Here is a 21,201-nt window from a genome sequence, read left to right as displayed (position 1 = left end):
AAGAGAAGAACATAAATAAAATAACAAGTAAAGATATAAAAGAAGAACTTTATTGAGAAAGACAATTGTCACTTATTGAATTCCAAGAAGAAAGATGATTCATTTGTGATGGCTAGCTACTCTATTTATAGGATACATTCGACTTAAAATCTAAGCAATTACATCACTAGAATGTTCCACAAGCAACTGCGGGATTTTTGGTCAAAACTAAATAGAGTAGCTTAAATCCTAAGCAAAAGCAGCAAAAGGCACTCCTGGAGGGTGGCACGGCCATGCTAATCTTAGCACGGGCCGTCCCAAGCTTCTGACTTTGGGGAGATATATTTTTGTCTCCAAATCTTCGTATTTTTGCTTCGAATCAGCTCCAGACTCCTTTCTTTTGCTCCAAGACTCAATCCATCAAATATTTATTCCTGAAATATAATAATATGAAATTGGAGTAAAATAGTTCAAAAAGGAAATAATATTAAAATAAAATAAACTTAAATCTAATTAAAACGAAACTAAATATTATACTAAAGCTAACTAATTATTGACTCATCAAACTCCCCCACACTTGAATCTTTGCTTGTCCTCAAGCAAAAGGCATATACATAGCAGCAACAAAAAGATTAACATATGGCAATACAATTGCAAACTCATGTTTCTCTTAAGGCTTTATTTCAATGTACACTAGTCACAACTTCAAGTATTCCTTGTGAACCTATTCAACCCAACATCAAGTCTCTAGTGCGTGTGTGTGTATAGTCCAACCCTTTTCTTGCTCCTGTATAAGACAGATATTATGAGGAACAGGTTCTAACCTTAACACTAAAGTAACCGAGAAAAGTCCTTTCTTCATTTCGTATAAGAGAGATGGGAATTAGTTAGAATTAAATTGACAATTTAAGCACTTGGGGGCTTGCAGATTGCTTAGGGGATACCATTTTCTCATAGGAAGTCCGCGAGGGGGTATCCTTTCCTCCTAGATTCCATGATCACCCTAAGTAGTGCTACAATTTTAATCTTCTCCACGTAGGAAGTCAGTGAGGGGGTATCCTTTCCTCCATGTGTTGATGAATTATTTCCTCTTTTGAGGGATTTATATAACTTAATTTCAATTAGAGAGGCATCACCACACTTAGGAAGTCAGCGAGGGGGTGTCCTTTCCTCCATGTGTTTGTGATATTCTCCCGGCCCATTTTGGTTTAACACATTAATATAGCACATTATTCCCCACACAAACTTATACTACTTTTACTCTGAAGACTTTTAAGGGTCCAAGTTACCATTAAAGCTAGAACGTGTTCCTTAAAATACCTACTCATACACTTACTCAAAGATTGCAACTAAGTGCTTTTCTCATTGGAGAATTTTTCACAAAAAAAACATGATGTGGGTATAGCAAGAACACTAAAAACACAAGAGATCACTTTCATGTACAAGAAACAACCTTTTAAGAGAAGACAACCAAAAATTTATGCCATAATTTTCAATAAAAACAAGCTACTTAATCATGCCTTTCACAATAAAAACAAAACAATTGAATAAAGTTCAAGGGAGTTTGGAAACACTACGACTCAAGACACTTTATTAGGCTCCCCCCTTGATCCCAAGAATCATGGATATATCCCGCATTTGCGAAGCCTAATGCATCACAAAGGTGCTGTAGGGACATATCATAATCAATATTCATAAGCTGGAAAGTTACTCTATGGTTAGGATTATCAAAATTCAACCTATCATTTGTAAAAACAATTGAACTTAAGAACTCATAGGTGAAATTTTCATAACCTTGCATAGGTCTCAGCATATCAATCCATCCTAGGTTTCCTAGCAACTTATACACATTATCTATAATGCCTACCACATTCAAACTATGAGAATCAGGGTATTTACAAGCATGCAAGGGTTTAGAGATTAGAACTTTATACCTATCCCTTTGCTTGTTGTCCTTGAATTTGATTCCATGATTCTTTGATGGTGCTTTCTTCTTTTCTTGAGGTCCTTCTGAAGAGCTTGTTACTTCCTTTCCACTCCTCTTTGAAGCCATTTGACCTTGGGTTGACTTTGTGTGGTTTTGGTTAAGGTTAGGGTTTGGAAAGATTTTTGGTGGAAAAGGTCGGTTTTGTTATGAGGTTAAGGTTTAAGTAAGATTTGTGAGTTTGGTTATTGAGATTGGTGAAGAATTTGTGGTTTTTGGGTTAGGTTAAGGAGGGTTACAAATTTGGGGGATTTGGGTTTGAGTGGATGAAATTTGTTTTTGATGGAAGGGTTATGATTGGAATGATGTTTGGAATTGATTTGTTGAAGAGATTGTGTGAATTGGTGAAGATTTAAGGGAGATATGAAAGTTTGAAGGTTGTTGGTTATGGAGGTTTTAGAGAGAAGTTTGAAAGATGAGAGATGTTTGTGTTTGAGAATGAGGGAAGGAGAAGGAAAAATTTGTGGTTATACTTACCTAGAGGCCGGGCATGGCCGTGCCAATGTTAGCACGGGTCGTGCCAAGTTTCTGTTGTTTGTATTGGTTTGGCATGTCTGGCACGGCCGTGCCAGTGTGAGCATGGGTCGTGGCAACCTTCTAGTCATGGGGGCTTCAAATTTTTTCACTTTTCTCGATTCGTACTTGGACAATTACCTACAAAACACTTAAAACAACGAAAAACAAACAAAATAAAAGCAGATAAATGTGTGGGTTGCCTCCCACGAAGCACTCTTTTAGAGTCATTAGCTTGACAGTTAGAGAGTGTCCTTAGAATGGATAAAAGAGATCATATTGTGTAGATGACGCTATGAAGCGTTCTTTCACATCATGATCTTTAAGCATGCAACAAGAAATAAAGAGCGAGACATTTCATAACATTTTCCAACTCAAATCCTACCATTTTATCACTCACTTGAAAGACAATCCTACCATTTTTAACATCAACAAGGGCTCCCGCAGTGGCGAGGAAAGGTCTACCTAGGATTATAGGGACGTCATCCTCTTCTTCATTGTCAACTACCACAAAATCAGCCGGGATGTATATCCCTTCTATCTTAACAGGTATGTCTTCAACAAAACTAACTAGATTTATAGTAGAGCGATCAGCTAGCTTCAAGACCAACTCGGTAGGTTTCTACTCTCCTGTCCCCACCCTCTTAAAGAGAGACAAAGGCAACAAACTAACACTGGCTCCTAAGTCGCATAAGGCGTTGTCAACGGTCTCACTCCCAATCATACAAGGTATGGCAAGACTACCTAGATCCCTAAGCTTAGGAGGTGTCTTATGGATAATTGCACTACTTTCCTTAGCCAAAGCTATTGTCTCACTATGCTCTATAGCCATTTTCTTTGAAAAAATTTCTTTTAAAAATTTAGCATATAGAGGCATCCGAGATAACGCTTCTGCAAAGGGAATTTTAATGCAAATTTTCTTTAGTATGTTGAGAAATTTATTAAATTGAGCCTCCAAGTTGAGCTTAGCAAGTTTTAATGGGGGAGGAGCTTTGGTTTTATCAAGCGGTTTCTCACTTTCTATCACAGTTTTCTCACCTAAAAGCTTAACACTTTCTCTCTCAATGTTTTTAACCTTAGCAATAGTTTCTCCTAACTTACTACCCCCAAAAGAAATAACATTAACATGGGCTTTGGGGTTGGCTTCGGTTTGACCAGGAAAGACCCCCGGTGTTTGAGAAAGGGTGGCCACTTGTTGGGCCATTTGGGAGATTTGGGTCTCAAGCATTTTAGAGTGAGTAGCAATAGAATCAACTTTGGTATTGAGTTTGGAAAGAGAATCATTCAGAAATCCGGTTTGGTTTTTGAGTTCTTGAAGTTGTTTAGATTAGTTTGCAATAGAATTCTCCATTAAAATTTCCAAATTTGATTTCTGAGCGACTCTCTGGTTGATTGCATAGCCAGGTGGTGCTACTTGTCCATAGGGATTTTGAGAGTTTTTATAAAAGTTTTGGTTTTGGCTCATCCCTTGGTTGTATTGAGCATAGTTCATTTGCTCAATACCATTAATAGCACTACCTAGTTGGCAATCAACACCAATATGACCAGATATACCACAGATTTCACAAGAAGGAGATGCAGAAGCAGAAGTGATAGCACTAACATTTAGGTTTTCAAATTTTTGGGTTAGTGCATCAATCTTAGCAGCAAGATGATCATAGTTAGAGACTTCGTACATACCTGCCTCCTTTTTAGAGGGTGAAGAATTGGTGATGGCTCTCTCATCGGTCCATTTGTAGTGATTTTGAGCCATGTCTTCAATCAAGGCATATGCTTCTGTGTAATTTTTGTTCATTAAAGCTCCACCTGCAGCTGCATCAACAGACATCTTAGTGGTATAAGATAAGCCATTATAAAAAGTGTGGACTGTGAGCCACTTCTGTAACACCCCGTTTTCCCAACATAAAAATTTCATTTAAAATCAGAGTATTTTGATCACAACGGAATGTCACATACTTCATTTAAATCATAAAATGGATAATAATAATAATTATCCTTCAAATTCAACATCATAAAAAAATCTTAAACTATTGCAGCGGAAAATAGTTCAACATTTTAAAGTCTTGGCACGCAGGCCTTATTGGAAAATCTCATAAATTAGTTCATAAAAGAGACACGTAAGGAATAGAAGTAAAAGCAAGCCCCCATCCCGTTACGTATCAGAGCACCTAGACACCAACTGAGGAGTCCACTCACGAACGCCTCTAATCTTTATTACCTGCACATTACCCACGGTCGAGGCAACATATACGCAGAAGGGGTGAGATTTCATAATCAATACATTAAGCATACAATCCAATAAAATGCATTTAACAACTTAAACATTAATAACATATCAACAATTAACAATTGGCATATTTTTCATTACATAACAAATACGATCATCAAATACCATTACTAATTTTCATCACAAATCATAATCAACTCAACAACAACCTAACAACACGACTCATCCTTGACCATGCAACTCTATCAACTCGACAACAACTCGACAACTTAGACATCATGAACTTCTTGATATGCAAATGCATGTGGTACCAATCAGCAACAAAATGAGCATAATAGGCTCTTCAACGTGTGAGCACAAAGGCTGTCGGGCCTAAAGCCCCCAACTTTAATGAGCACAAAGGCTGCCGGGCCTAAAGCCCCCAACTTTAATGAGCACAAAGGCTGCCGGGCCTAAAGCCCCCAACTTTAATGAGCACAAAGGCTGCCGGGCCTAAAGCCCCCAACTTTAATGAGTATGCAATGAACTCAACTTCCAACAACTTAGACAACGACGTGTACCACTCATACGACTCATAAATCATGGACGACTTCTTAAATTCCAACAACATAGACCGACTCATGCAACCTCAAGACACTAACAGTCGACAACAGAAAACAGCAGCAACATACAACAATTAACAACGCTTGAATGTGTTAACATTCACATAAAGAATTAATTACATCAATATAAATATCATAAAACATCATTATAGCATTCATGCAGCAACACTTCTAGTGTCAGTCACCATAACAGACTTCTGGAGCTTATGAAAACATCCTAAACAGCTCTCTAACTTACTTCTAAGGTCATCTCAAGAGTACACGTGCGAAAGGATCGCATCGGGACAATTTTGGGCAACTAACAGCCTAACTCGCAGTGGCGAGTAACTTCACTCGCAATGGCGAGCAAAGTGTGCATTCTGGGTTCCTACGTATTTACTCGCAGTGGCGAGTTATTCTGCTCGCGGTTGCGAGCTCACAGGTCACTCGCAGTTGCGAGTTGCATTGCTCGCAGTTGCGAGTTCTGGGTTCTAGCTCGCAGATGCGAGTGTTCTTGCTCGCAGGTGCGAGCGATGAATGTCAGTACGGCCAGAAACCTAAAAATCACAACTTTTCACCTATATTCACGATTCCTTCATCCAAATAGTATCTAATTATCATCTTAAGTCATATCTAAGGTCTGTACACTAATTTTGCATCAATCTAACATCTGTTCTTGATTCATTCATCAAAATTAATCCTAACCTAATTCCCAATTCTCACCAAAACTTAACCTAATCATGCTAAATTCATCCTATAGAATTATACCCTTAATAATATTGAAAATTAGTCTCACCCTTACCTTGTAATTGCAGAATCGATAGCCTCTCCCTCTGGTTCTCCTCTTCTGACTTTTCTCCCTTTTCTCCAAAAGCGTTTCACGTAAAAACGTTTCCCACTTATGTCTGTATTATTTATTTACTCTTATTACTCATCTCACCTATAAACTTACTTTTTCCACCTCACAGCCCAACTTCTAATATTTTTATTTTATTTCTAATATCTTATTTTATTTAATAATAAAATAAGTCACACCAACATAACAACTTCACAACATCATATACTCCACATAATTTCTTCATAAATCGTATAACTTACTCAAATCATAAATCACATAAATTACTCAAATTATAAATCATATAAGCATATATTTATAAATATATTCTAAACTTCATTGAATTAATTAAATAGTTAAGACGGGCGTTACAACTCTCCCCAACTTATAGAATTTTCGTCCTCGAAAATTTACCTCAAGAAAACAACTCTGGATAAGACTCCATCATCTTACTCTCTAGCTCCCATGTCAGGCTTTCACCAGTCGTTCCACTCCAAACAACTCTCACTAGAGGAATCTCCTTGCCTCTCAACGTCTTCATCTTGCGATCATCAATCCTCAAGGGTAAGGTCTCTACCGTAAGGTTGTCTCTAACTTGCACATCATCACTCTGAATCACATGGGACGGGTCTGGAACATACTTCCTCAATTGCGACACATGGAACACATCATGCAAATTCGATAAATGAGGTGGTAAGCCAACTCTATAAGCCACCGTGCCAATTCTCTCGGATATCTGATAAGGACCAATAAACTTTGGAGTCAACTTCTTTGACTTCAATGCACGACCGACACCGGTCGTTGGAGTAACTCTCAAGAACACATGGTCTCCCTCTTGAAACTCAAGGTCTTTCTTACGCTTATCATGGTAGCTCTTCTGTCGACTCTGCGACGCTTTCATCTTCTCTTGAATCATCTTCACCTTCTCAGTAGTCTGTTGAACAATTTCTGGTCCTAGAACCACACTTTCACCGGTCTCAAACCAACACAACGGAGTCCTACACCTCCGACCATACAAAGCCTCGAAAGGTGCCATCCCAATACTTGAATGATAGCTGTTATTATAAGTGAACCCTATCAACGGAAGATGACTATCCCAAGTTCCACCTTGCTCAAGTACACAAACTCTTAACAAGTCCTCGAGTGACTGAATCGTTCTTTCCGACTGACCATCTGTTTGAGGATGATAAGCCGAACTCAATCTCAACTTAGAGCCTAAAGCCTCTTGCAAACTCTTCCAAAATCTAGAAGTAAATCTTGGATCTCTATCTGACACGATGCTTGAAGGAACACCATGCAATTTCACTATGTCTCGAATATAAATCTCTGCCAACTGAGCCACAGGAAAACTAATATTAATCGGAAGGAAATGTGCCGACTTCGTCAATCTGTCAACAATCACCCAAATAGCGTCATTTCCCTTAGGAGTATTCGGTAAACTTGTCACAAAATCCATGGATATACTATCCCATTTCCATTCTGGTACATCTAACGGTGTCATCAACCCAGCAGGTTTCTGATGCTCTACCTTCGACTTCTGACAAATCAAACAAGAGTACACAAATTGTGCCACATCACGTTTCAATCCTGACCACCAAAACAGCTTCTTTAAATCATGATACATCTTTGTAGCTCCCGGATGAATGCTCAAGCTACTCCTATGACTCTCTTCCAGAATCATCCTTTTTATCTCATCATTGTCTGGAATACAAATCCTACCTTGGAACCTCAACACACCTTGATCATCGACTTTAAAGTCACCATCTTCAGTTTGATTACTAGCAACCAACAAGTCCACAAACTTAACATCAACCTTCTGTGCATCTCTAATACTTTTCAAGAAATCGTTATCAATTTTCAGCATTCCTAACTTAACGCTCCGAGACGACATTTCACAAACTAAGCTCATATCTCTAAATTGTTCAAGTAGTTCAAATTCCTTCACCATCATAGCAGACATATGTAAACTCTTCCTACTTAAGGCATCCGCAACAACATTAGCTTTACCCGGATGGTAATTCAAACTAAAGTCATAATCCTTCAACAATTCGAGCCACCGCCGCTGTCGCATATTCAGTTCTTTATGATCAAACAAATACTTCAAGCTCTTGTGATCACTAAACACCTCAAATCTCGAACCATACAAGTAATGTCTCCAAATCTTAAGGACAAATACGACTGCAGCTAACTCAAGGTCATGAGTAGGATAGTTTCGTTCATGAGTTCTCAACTGTCTTGATGCATAAGCAACAACTTTACCATCTTGCATAAGTACACCGCCTAAGCCCAATTTGGACGCATCACAATACACTGCAAAAGGTTCATCAGGTTTTGGCAAAATCAAAACTGGAGCCGTCGTCAAACGCTTCTTCAATTCATTAAAACTGTTCTCACAATGAACATCCCACACAAAGGCTTTACCTTTACACGTCAACTGTGTTAACGGAAGTGCCAACTTAGAAAATCCTTCTATAAATCTTCGATAGTATCCTGCCAAACCCAAAAAGTTTCTAATCTCTGTAACTGACCTAGGAGTCTCCCATTGTGATACTGCTTCAACTTTAGATGGATCAACTGCAATACCACTACTAGAAATAACATGGCCCAGAAAACTTACCTCGTTCAACCAGAATTCACACTTAGACAATTTAGCATACAACTTCTTCTCTTTCAGCACTTGCAAAACGATTTTCAAATGTTCCGCATGTTCTTCTTCTGTCTTAGAGTAAATCAAAATATCATCGATGAACACAACCACAAAGCGATCCAAAAATGCATGGAAAATGCGATTCATATACTCCATAAACACGCCAGGCGCGTTACTCACACCAAAAGGCATCACCTTATATTCATAATGACCATATCGCGTCCTAAAGGCCGTCTTCTGCATATCTTCATCTTTTACTTTAATCTGATGATAACCCGACCTTAAATCAATCTTGCTGAACACACGTGCACCCACCAGCTGGTCCATCAAATCATCAATTCTAGGAAGTGGATATCTATTCTTTATAGTTACTTTATTCAGTTGTCGATAATCAATGCACAACCTCATACTTCCATCTTTCTTCTTAACCAACAATACCGGCGCTCCCCAAGGTGAAACACTCGGTCTAATGAATTTCTTATCTAGCAAATCCTCCAACTGTTTCTTCAACTCAGCCAACTCAGAAGCTGACATACGGTAAGGTGTCATAGACACAGGCTTCGTTCCCGGAACAAGGTCAATAGAAAATTCAACTTCTCTTTCCGGTGGTACATCAGGGATTTCATCAGGGAAAACTTCAGGAAAATCACACACCACCTGCAACTTATCAATCACTGCTTGATTCTCCAAAGATAAGGATGCCATTAAGGAAAACATCAAGATCCCATCGCGTTCTAATTGCTTCAGCTGCTTAGTAGACAAAAATTCTGCGCCACTTTCCTCTTCAGCAGAAGAGAAACGCACCGTCTTACTAAAACAGTTAATGAGAACATGGTTGTACTCTAACCAGTTCATACCAAGAATTACATCCATTCCACTCAGAGGCAGACAAACTAAATCAATCTCAAAATCACGATCAAACATAGACAAAGGACATCGTAAACAAACAAGAGAAGTAGTCACCGAACCCTTAGCTGGAGTTTCGACGACCATTTCTCCACTCATATCAGACACAGCAAGACCCAACTTAGAAGCACAATCAAAAGCAACAAAACAATGTGTAGCACCAGTATCAATAATAGCAACTAAAGGAGTATTGTTAATATAACAAGTACCTCTGATCAAACGATCCTCATTTTCAGTCTGAGTACCAGTCAAAGCAAACACTTTCCCTCTAGTCTGAGTCTTCTTCGGATTCGTACACTGAGACCCAATATGACCCTCTTCTTTGCAGTTAAAACACACAATGTCCGCATGCTTACACTCTGCAAGTGTATGTCCTTTACTGCCACAACGAAAGCACCGTTTAATATCCTTAGTACAAGCAGTACTCTTATGGCCTTTCTCGCCACAAGTGTAACAAACAACCTCAGCACCAGCATCCTTCTTATTAGACCTCCTCTCATCATTAGCTCTTCCTTTTCCTTTGTCAGCAGGAGCACTGTAAGGCTTTGGGCGACTTTGTTGGCCCTTACCCCTCTTCTCACTCATAATCTTATAATGAGCTTTGCTGTCATCTTCATAGATTCTGCATCTGCTCACCAAAGCAGAAAAGTCACGGATCTGTTGGTAACCAATGGCTCGCTTAATATCAGCACGCAAACCATTCTCAAACTTGATACACTTGGAGAACTCAGCATTGTCCCCCGTGTAGTGTGGATAGAACTGAGCCAGCTCCACAAACTTTGCTGCATACTCCGTCACCGACATGTTTCCTTGCTTTAGCTCAAGGAACTCGATCTCTTTTCTCCCGCGAACATCCTCAGGAAAATATCTGTTTAGGAATTCTCTCTTAAACACAACCCAAGTAATAACTGCATCATCCTGCTCTAGGGTAGGTTGGAGGCTCACCCACCAGTCATCAGCTTCCTCAGCCAGCATATGCGTTCCAAAACGCACCTTCTGATCATCGGTACATTGCATAACTCTGAAAATTCTCTCAACCTCCTTGAGCCACGTCTGTGCTCCATCAGGGTCGTACCTTCCTTTGAAGGTAGGAGGATGATTTCTCAGAAAGGTCTCCAACATTCTCACATCAGCATTCGCACCAGCACCAGCATTTGGATGTTGTCCCACAGCTTGGGCTACAGCTTCCAAAGCAGCAGCAATCGCAGCATCATTTCTTCCAGCCATTCTAGTCCTCTTATAGCAAATAAGATTCGCAGCCTCCAGGTCTCTTCTCTGCACAACACACAACATTTAGAATAACATAATAATGGTATTCCAATTGCTAAAATGACACAACTTGACTCACTACTTGGCCGGACGGACCGACCTGCTCTGATACCAATTTGTAACACCCCGTTTTCCCAACATAAAAATTTCATTTAAAATCAGAGTATTTTGATCACAACGGAATGTCACATACTTCATTTAAATCATAAAATGGATAATAATAATAATTATCCTTCAAATTCAACATCATAAAAAAATCTTAAACTATTGCAGCGGAAAATAGTTCAACATTTTAAAGTCTTGGCACGCAGGCCTTATTGGAAAATATCATAAATTAGTTCATAAAAGAGACACGTAAGGAATAGAAGTAAAAGCAAGCCCCCATCCCGTTACGTATCAGAGCACCTAGACACCAACTGAGGAGTCCACTCACGAACGCCTCTAATCTTTATTACCTGCACATTACCCACGGTCGAGGCAACATATACGCAGAAGGGGTGAGATTTCATAATCAATACATTAAGCATACAATCCAATAAAATGCATTTAACAACTTAAACATTAATAACATATCAACAATTAACAATTGGCATATTTTTCATTACATAACAAATACGATCATCAAATACCATTACTAATTTTCATCACAAATCATAATCAACTCAACAACAACCTAACAACACGACTCATCCTTGACCATGCAACTCTATCAACTCGACAACAACTCGACAACTTAGACATCATGAACTTCTTGATATGCAAATGCATGTGGTACCAATCAGCAACAAAATGAGCATAATAGGCTCTTCAACGTGTGAGCACAAAGGCTGCCGGGCCTAAAGCCCCCAACTTTAATGAGCACAAAGGCTGCCGGGCCTAAAGCCCCCAACTTTAATGAGCACAAAGGCTGCCGGGCCTAAAGCCCCCAACTTTAATGAGTATGCAATGAACTCAACTTCCAACAACTTAGACAACGACGTGTACCACTCATACGACTCATAAATCATGGACGACTTCTTAAATTCCAACAACATAGACCGACTCATGCAACCTCAAGACACTAACAGTCGACAACAGAAAACAGCAGCAACATACAACAATTAACAACGCTTGAATGTGTTAACATTCACATAAAGAATTAATTACATCAATATAAATATCATAAAACATCATTATAGCATTCATGCAGCAACACTTCTAGTGTCAGTCACCATAACAGACTTCTGGAGCTTATGAAAACATCCTAAACAGCTCTCTAACTTACTTCTAAGGTCATCTCAAGAGTACACGTGCGAAAGGATCGCATCGGGACAATTTTGGGCAACTAACAGCCTAACTCGCAGTGGCGAGTAACTTCACTCGCAATGGCGAGCAAAGTGTGCATTCTGGGTTCCTACGTATTTACTCGCAGTGGCGAGTTATTCTGCTCGCGGTTGCGAGCTCACAGGTCACTCGCAGTTGCGAGTTGCATTGCTCGCAGTTGCGAGTTCTGGGTTCTAGCTCGCAGATGCGAGTGTTCTTGCTCGCAGGTGCGAGCGATGAATGTCAGTACGGCCAGAAACCTAAAAATCACAACTTTTCACCTATATTCACGATTCCTTCATCCAAATAGCATCTAATTATCATCTTAAGTCATATCTAAGGTATGTACACTAATTTTGCATCAATCTAACATCTGTTCTTGATTCATTCATCAAAATTAATCCTAACCTAATTCCCAATTCTCACCAAAACTTAACCTAATCATGCTAAATTCATCCTATAGAATTATACCCTTAATAATATTGAAAATTAGTCTCACCCTTACCTTGTAATTGCAGAATCGATAGCCTCTCCCTCTGGTTCTCCTCTTCTGACTTTTCTCCCTTTTCTCCAAAAGCGTTTCACGTAAAAACGTTTCCCACTTATGTCTGTATTATTTATTTACTCTTATTACTCATCTCACCTATAAACTTACTCTTTCCACCTCACAGCCCAACTTCTAATATTTTTATTTTATTTCTAATATCTTATTTTATTTAATAATAAAATAAGTCACACCAACATAACAACTTCACAACATCATATACTCCACATAATTTCTTCATAAATCGTATAACTTACTCAAATCATAAATCACATAAATTACTCAAATTATAAATCATATAAGCATATATTTATAAATATATTCTAAACTTCATTGAATTAATTAAATAGTTAAGACGGGCGTTACAACTTCTCTAGACCATATGGTGGGGACAAAGTCTAAGCATTTCCTTGAAACGCTCCCACGCATCATAAAGAGACTCCTCGTCTTTTTGATTGAATCGTGTGATTTGGTCTCTTAGTTTAGCGGTTTTAGAGGGGGGAAAGAATCGGGCAAGGAATGCTTGCCTCATTTGATCCCATGAAGTGATGGAACCGACTTCAAGGGAATGGAACCAAGCGCTAGCTCTATCCCTTAAGGAAAAGGGAAAGAGATGAAGTCTTACGGCTTCTTGGTTCTCTTTTATGGTTCCGCTAATTCTTAGAAAAATAGAGATGTGTAGATTGGGATCCTCAGCGGGAGATCCAGAAAACTGATTTTGCTGCACCAAGTTAAGTAGTGCAGGTTTGATTTCAAATTTGTCACCCTCAACCATCGGGTACATAATAATAGCTTGTGGCTCATCCGTAGATGGTGTTACATACTCCTTGAGAGTGCGATCAGCCATGGCAGTATTATTTTAGCGTCTCTCTTTCTTTTATGTAAAAACCTTTCGATCTCGGGAATGAATTCAACAAGATTTCTAGTTTTTCGCACAAAAGGTTGAAAACCCAAGAAGTTAACGGTAACAGAAAGAAAATAAAATAAAAATATAAAAATAGAAGAAAAAAAGAGAAAAAGAAAAAGAAATCTAATCACTAAGAAAAAGCTAATCAAATTAGTTAACTCCCCGACAACGGCACCAAAAACTTGATGGGATAAACCGCAAGTGCACGGTCCATCGAAGTAGTAATAAAAGAGAGTATCGTTTCGACTGGGAGTTGTTCAATTCAATTAACTTTAATTTGATGATTAGAAGAGAAGAAAGTTGTAAAGTAGAGGGTTTCAGTTGGTTGAAAGTAAATATAATAATAAAAGGAGCCTTGGGATTATTGGTTCATCATAATAACGAATCCTTCACAAACAAACCATAAACTTCTAATTTCATATTTGGTTTACTTTCTAAAGACAAGTTTCTCTTTAGCGTATCAAAGCTTCTCTCGAAGTCAGTGAGTGTGTTCCTCTAACAATCAAGCCTATTCTCATGGTTGATTGTTATTAGAATCCTTGAAGAACGAAACTTTATATGTCTCAAGGTTTGCTAGACTATTCTCATGTTTCACAACCCTTGTCTAATTTCACTTGTTCCAATATCAAAGCTCCGTGTTCGCTTTATGAATTGATATTTGAGATGATGAATTAACAATTACAAAACCCTCCGCGTTCGCTTCCTAGTTCGGTAATTGTTAATTCATTATAAAAACAGTGAAATTAGATTAGAAAGTAAACTTATATAAAATTAGGGTTTATGGTTTGGTTTGATTCGGATTACGTCATTAGACTTATCCAACAATCCCAAGACAAGAGAAGTCTACTCACTCATGTTCATCGTAGACATAGAAAAGGAAGAGAAGAACATAAATAAAATAACAAGAAAGTAAAGAAATAAAAGAAGAACTTTATTGAGAAAGACAATTGTCGCTTATTGAATTCCAAGAATAAAGATGATTCGTTTGTGATGGCTAACTACTCTATTTATAGGATACATTCGACTTAAAATCTAAGCAATTACATCATTAGAATGTTCCACAAGCAACTGTGGGCTTTTTGGTCAAAACTAAATAGAGTAGCTTAAATCCTAAGCAAAAGCAGCAAAAGGCACTCCTGGAGGCTGGCACAGCCGTGCCAATCTTGGCACGAGCCATGCCAAGCTTCTGACTTTGGGGAGATATATTTTTGTCTCCAAATCTTCGTATTTTTGCTCCGAATCAGCTCCAGACTCCTTTCTTTTGCTCCAAGACTCAATCCATCAAATATTTATTCCTGAAATATAATAATATGCAATTGGAGTAAAATAGTTCAAAAAGGAAATAATATTAAAATAAAATAAACTTAAATCTAATTAAAACGAAACTAAATATTATACTAAAACTAACTAATTATTGACTCATCAATATCCCACTTCTATATAAACCTTGGCTACAAATACTTTAAGAATAGTTTCCTTATGTTTAACGGGGTCTCACAATTAAGTTATACTTAATGTTCCATTAAAGAGACTAACTATTCTAAGGACTTTATTATTTTGAAACAAAACAAAATCAATAAAGAAATGCCTTATTATTTATATATTCACAATATATTTTTATCAATATCATGATACAAAGTCAAACCCAATTAATATAGATTGGCTATTAGGGCTTACTCCAACAACATTTTCCACAACATTCAATGCATTCAGAGCCACTTGATCCTAATGTTTATGTTAAAAACAGTAAGACTCCAATGGTTGTTATTGAGATTGTATAATGGTTGTGTGTCTTACATGACCACACTGAATGTTTATTTATATTCATATGCTTGTGTATACAATTGGTAACGTATTAAATATGATTAATTGCAATATTAAAAACTAATAAACACTAGTAAATACACAGTTGACTAATGTTGATTCTTAACACTCCCCCTCAAGCCGGATCATATATGTCATATGAGCGAGCTTGTTACAAATATAATCCACTCGAGAGCCCTTGAGAGACTTAGTAAACATATCAGCCAATTGATCTTCAGACTTGACAAAATATGTGGTGATTTCACCAGAAAGAACTTTGTCTCTTACATAGTGACAGTCTATCTCTATGTGCTTGGTTCGTTCATGGAAAACCAGATTGGATGCAATGTGGAGTGCAGCCTGATTGTCGCATATGAGTTTTGTATCTTGGAGGTCTCCTAATTTAAGCTCTAAGGGTCTGTTTGGAACCTATGAAAGGATAGGGAAAGAGAGGCTTGAGGAATGAAAGTTTTCTGTGATGTGTCTTTCCGTCGTTTGGATCTCATATATAAAGGTTAGGAAAGTTCACTTTTTGTGGGGTCCACACCCATATTTGTTTCCTCTCATATACGGGAAGAAAGGGCACAGATTGAGATTTTTTAGTGAAATGGCAGATATAACCCTTGTTATTATGAATAGTTCGATGCACTAGGATTATTGTAATATAACAACTTTTTTTTTTAAATGGAGATGGTAGCACATATTATAGCTAATTCTAGCTACCGGTAAAAATATTCATATATTAACATATCGATTTTCATTTATTAGCATGTAAATATAAACATATTATTATATTAAATAAATATTAAATACAACTCATTTTATCATAGGGATATTTATGTCATTTACTAAATATATATCTTTCTTTCCTTTCACTTTCTATTCACTTTCACTATAATCAAACAACCTAACAAATCATCTCACTTTCCATTCACTTTCCTCATACTTTCTTTCCTTTAACAATCTTTCCTCTTGCAATCTTTCCTCTTACTTTCTTTGGTGATCCAAACACACCCTAAGAGTAAATTCTTAAGCCATGTAAGCTCCTTTGAGGCTGCTGCCATAGCACGATATTCAGCTTCTGCACAAGATAATGCAACTGTGTTTTGTTTCTTGCTTCTCCATGAGATCATATTTCCTCCAATAAGAACACAATATCCAGAAGTGGATCTCCTATCTGATGGTGATCCGGCCCAGTCAGCATCTGAATAACAAGTGATTTTAGCATCAACATTGTCTTCATATAATAGTCCTCTTCCTGGTGAATTCTTTATATATCTGAGAATACGAATAACTGCGTCCCAATGACTATCACAAGGAGCGTTTAGAAATTGACTCGCATTGCTGACAGCAAAGGTAATATCAGGTCTAGTGACTGTAAGATAATTGAGTCTGCCTACAAGACGTCGATATCTTACCGGGTCTTTCAATGGCACCCCCTGACCCGGAAGAAGCTTGACGTTTGGATCCATATGAGTATCAATAGGACGACAATCAAGCATACCAGTTTCAGTCAAAATATCTAGAGCATATTTGTGTTGGTTAATTGCAATGCCTGATGAGGACTGTGCTACTTCAATGCCTAAGAAGTATCTGAGAGGACCCAAGTCTTTTGTCTGAAAGTTTTTGAAAAGATGGGCTTTGAGTTACTGGATACCTTCTGAGTCATCTTCTGTAATGACAATGTCATCAACATAGACAACAAGAAATATGCACCGACTGGTGGAGGAATGAAGGAAGAAAACTGAGTGATCCGCTTCACATCTAGCCATACCAAATTGTATTAAGGCAGAGCTGAAGCGACCAAACCACGCACGTGGGGACTGTTTCAGTCCCTAAAGAGAACGGCGAAGCCGACATACGAGTTTAGAAGTACCATGAACAGTAAAACCTGGAGGCTGATCCATATAAACTTACTCCTGCAATTCACCGTGTAAAAAGGCTTTTTTAATGTCCAACTGATGAAGGGGCCAGTGATGAATGACAGCCATCGCAAGAAAGAGGCGAACATAACTGATTTTGGCCACAGGTGAAAATGTGTCACCATAATCGAGACCAAATATTTATGAGTAACCTTTAGCTACCAAACGAGCTTTGAAACGATCAATTTGACCATCTGGCCCATTTTTCACTGTATAAACCCATCGACAACCTACAATGGTTTTGTCTGGAGGCAATGGAACTATGTCCCAAGTATTATTTGAATGTAATGCAGCCATTTCTTCCACCATTGCTTGGCGCCAATTAGCATCAGTCATAGCTTCTCCTGTAAACTTAGGAATAGACACAGAATCCAAAGCAGACACAAAAGAAACATAGGAAGTGGATAGACGATCATAGTTTAAAACACAAGCATATATAGGATTAGGATTACGTGACCGAGTACCTTTCCGTAATGCTATTGGAAGTTCATATGCAGGTGATGGAACGAAAGGAGCAGTTGAAGCAGGAGATGATGCCGGAGGATCAATATCATCTCTGACTGTTGGTGGATGAGGTTTTCGTCGTTGGTAGACACGCAAGGGAGGTGCGGTAGGGGCTACAATGGGTTCCGGGACAATAGAAGGGATATCTTGAACATCTGTAGTAAAGTTGTCATCAGGTGACACAGAAGCAGAGAAGAATAGGCAAGTTTCAAAGAACATGACATCAGCGGAAACAATGTATCGTTGAAGTTGAGGACAAAAACAACGATAACCTTTTTGTATACGTGAGTAGCCTTGAAAAATACATTTGAGAGATTTGGCTGAAAGTTTGTCTTTTCCTGGAGTGAGGTCATGAGAAAAGCATGTGCAACCAAAGACACGAAGAATCATTGGGTAGAGTTCATGATGTGGGTTCAAGATAGAGTATGGAATATGATCTTGAAGAACAGATGAGGGCATTCGGTTAATTAGGTGACAGGCTGTGAGAAGGGCATCACCCAAAAAATGGAAAGGAACATTATGGTGAAGTAAAAGTGTTCTTGCGGTTTCAACTAAATGACGATTTTTACGTTCAGCGAGACCGTTTTGTTGCGGTGTGTGAGCACATGATGATTGATGAATAATCCGCTCTGAAGTTAAAAAGGTTTGAAATTGGGATGAAAAATATTCACGAGCATTATCAGTGCGTAAAACTTTAAGGAAGTATCAAATTGATTTTTCACTTCTGCATAGAATTCTTTGAATATATGGAAAACTTCTGAACGATTTTTCATTAAAAATAACCAAGTACATCGTGAAAAATCATCAATAAAAGTTACAAAGTAAGAGTAACCTAAAGTTGACTTGACACGACTAGGATCCCAATCATCGAAATGAACTAAAGCAAAAGGTGACTCAACACTTTTATTTACTCGTTGAGTGTAGGTGTGATGAGTATGTTTACCTAACTGACATGATTGACACTCAAATGACGAAAGCTTGGAAAAAATAGGAACTAAAAGACACATTTTATTAAGGCTAGGATGACCCAAACGCTGATGTGTAAGGCTTTGAGAGGCAAAAGAAGCACATGCCACCGGCGGTGAGAGATAATATAATCCTCCAAATCCATGCCCTGCTCCAATCGTCCGTCCTGTACGTCGATCCTGGACATAAACAGAATTATCAACAAAATGAACCGAATAATTACGTGTACGAGTGAGTTTGTTAACAGATATTAAGTTGAAAGGACAACCGGAAGTATAGAGAACATAATCTAAGGACAAGTTTGGAAGTGGGTGAGCCTAACCAAGGCCTTGAACTTTGACTTTGGAACCATTCGCCACAGTGATAGGAGGCAAAGAATCAAAGTAAGACAAATGAGATAAAAGAAATTTATTACAAGTCATATGATCAGAGGCAGCAGAGTCAAGTACCCAAGGACCAAGGGAGGACAACACGGAGATAAAGGCTGCAGGATTACCAGACTACGCAACAACGGTAGAAGATGATGGCTGATGGGCTGCTTTGAACTGAAGGAACTCATTGTAATCAGCGGCCGGAATAGTAACATCTCCGACGGTAGTAGGTTGAGCAACGACAACAACTCTAGGCTGTTGTTGTTGTTCTCTTACTTTTGTACGACAATCAGCTTCAATATGGCCGTAGCGGTTGCAATAGTTGCAACGAACACTATTACGACTACTGCGTCCACTGCGTCCTCCATTCCGTCCACCACGGCCATTGTAGTGCTAGGCAAGAGCAGATGAATCATTAGGAGATGGAGTGGAGACATGACCAAAAGCATGAGGTGTGGCCAATCGCAACAATTGTTCACTAACTGTCTCATAATCAGGAACAGTAGATCCAGATAAAATTTGGTTGCGCACAGAATCAAGTTCTGGTGGCAGTCCAACAAGAGCCATGACCATGAAAAACTTGCTGCGTTGTTCGGCATGAGTTGTTGCATCACTAGTGAAAGGCATTAAAGTTTGAAAATTAGCCTTTAAAGAATCAAGCTTACTAAGATAAGCTTGAACATCCATATTCTCCAATTTCAAAGAATTGAGGATGTGAACAACGCTGTAGAGACGGTGAACATCATTAGAGAAGACTTTCTTAGCCTTTTCCTACACTTCATAGCAAGTAATTAAAGCTTGGTACTGTGCTTGGAGATGGGGTGCTATTGAAAACCATAGAACGGTGCATAGGGATGCATCGACTTGCTTCCATTTTGTGTGATGAACAATGGCAATATCTTTGGCTTGTTTGGTCAAGTGATCTTCAAGACCTTGACCGTGAAACCAGAGTCTGACGGCACCAGCCCATATGTTGTAGTTGGTTGTTCCGGTTACCTTCTCACACGGAATGAGCGAAACTTTGGTGAAAGTAAAAGAATCGGCACCTCCGGTATCAGCCATGAGTGTTGGCTGGACTGCAGAGGTCGTCGGAGTGAGACGAACCTATTGGTAGTGGCACACCGGAGGGAAGATGCGCGGTGGCAGAGATGAGGGTTGCTCAGTGGCCGTTTGTAATGGCAGGGTTACTGAGGCATATAAAAACAGATCGTGAAACCTAAAACTACTGATACCAAATCGAGATTGTATAATGGTTGTGTGTCTTACATGACCATACTGAATGTTTATTTATATTCATATACTTGTGTATACAATTGGTAACATATTAAATATGATTAATTACAATATTAAAAACTAATAAACACTAGTAAATACACAGTTGACTAATGTTGATTCTTGTTAAACCAAAGGAAAGGGCAAAGAAGAATGATTGTGTTTTAAGAGTTCTTGCTGCAATGATATTTGGTACTGGTTGTGGAGCATTGACAGCATTTACTCTGCTTTATTTGTGGACAATATTTGCCAATAAACGTTGTGCAGTGGTTTCAGAAGGATGTTCTATGCAACTTTTAGATGTTGAGTATAGGAAAGTTAAAATTGTTGTAGATAATAAAACCATTGGAGATGGTACCAAGTAGATCTTCTTTAGAAAACTATCTGGTTTGAAACTTGTTTGTAAATTTAGTAAGTTTTGATTTGTTGTATGATGATTCCTAATCTATATGCTTTTTTATTACATTGTCTACCATATAAAGAGACTCTAAACTTTGGTGTTTCTTGTATTAAGTAAGTTTTGCTCTAAAGAACCATCTGTTTATTTTTTCTTACAATGTCTATGTTACTCAATTGAGATTGAAATTAAATAAACTCTGGAGCAAATACTGCTTATTTTCTTATGAATGATGCTCAAATTTAAGTCCAATTGAAGTTGTTGATGTATGT

At 38.3% G+C, this 21,201-nt stretch overlaps 2 protein-coding genes and 1 non-coding gene across 3 annotated transcripts; 1 reads left to right on the top strand and 2 right to left on the bottom strand.

The window, feature by feature from the left end:
• Positions 1-2,575: 2,575 nt before the first annotated feature.
• Positions 2,576-3,308, bottom strand: LOC146948668 (uncharacterized). Its single transcript, XM_085748415.1, has 3 exons — positions 3,146-3,308; positions 2,877-3,046; positions 2,576-2,617 (listed from the first exon to the last, which is right to left on the bottom strand). The coding sequence occupies exons 1-3, from the start codon at positions 3,306-3,308 to the stop codon at positions 2,576-2,578; spliced, it is 375 nt and encodes a 124-aa protein (XP_085604541.1).
• A 495-nt stretch (positions 3,309-3,803) lies between these two features.
• Positions 3,804-13,634, bottom strand: LOC146948666 (uncharacterized). Its single transcript, XM_085748414.1, has 2 exons — positions 13,303-13,634; positions 3,804-4,263 (listed from the first exon to the last, which is right to left on the bottom strand). Exons 1-2 carry the CDS (start codon positions 13,632-13,634, stop codon positions 3,804-3,806), a joined length of 792 nt encoding a protein of 263 aa, XP_085604540.1.
• Positions 13,163-13,271, top strand: LOC146948667 (small nucleolar RNA R71). The gene has a single exon (XR_015029463.1). It is a non-coding gene; the product is annotated as a small nucleolar RNA R71 (small nucleolar RNA).
• Positions 13,635-21,201: the final 7,567 nt, after the last annotated feature.

This window comes from Medicago sativa, chromosome 2 (genome assembly GCF_051527215.1).
Source record: "Medicago sativa cultivar Bolivia chromosome 2, Bolivia_mono, whole genome shotgun sequence".
In the NCBI taxonomy this organism is placed as follows: Eukaryota; Viridiplantae; Streptophyta; class Magnoliopsida; order Fabales; family Fabaceae; genus Medicago; species Medicago sativa.
The sequence above is the reverse complement of the archived record's forward strand: the minus strand, read 5'-3'. Positions and strand labels throughout refer to the sequence as shown.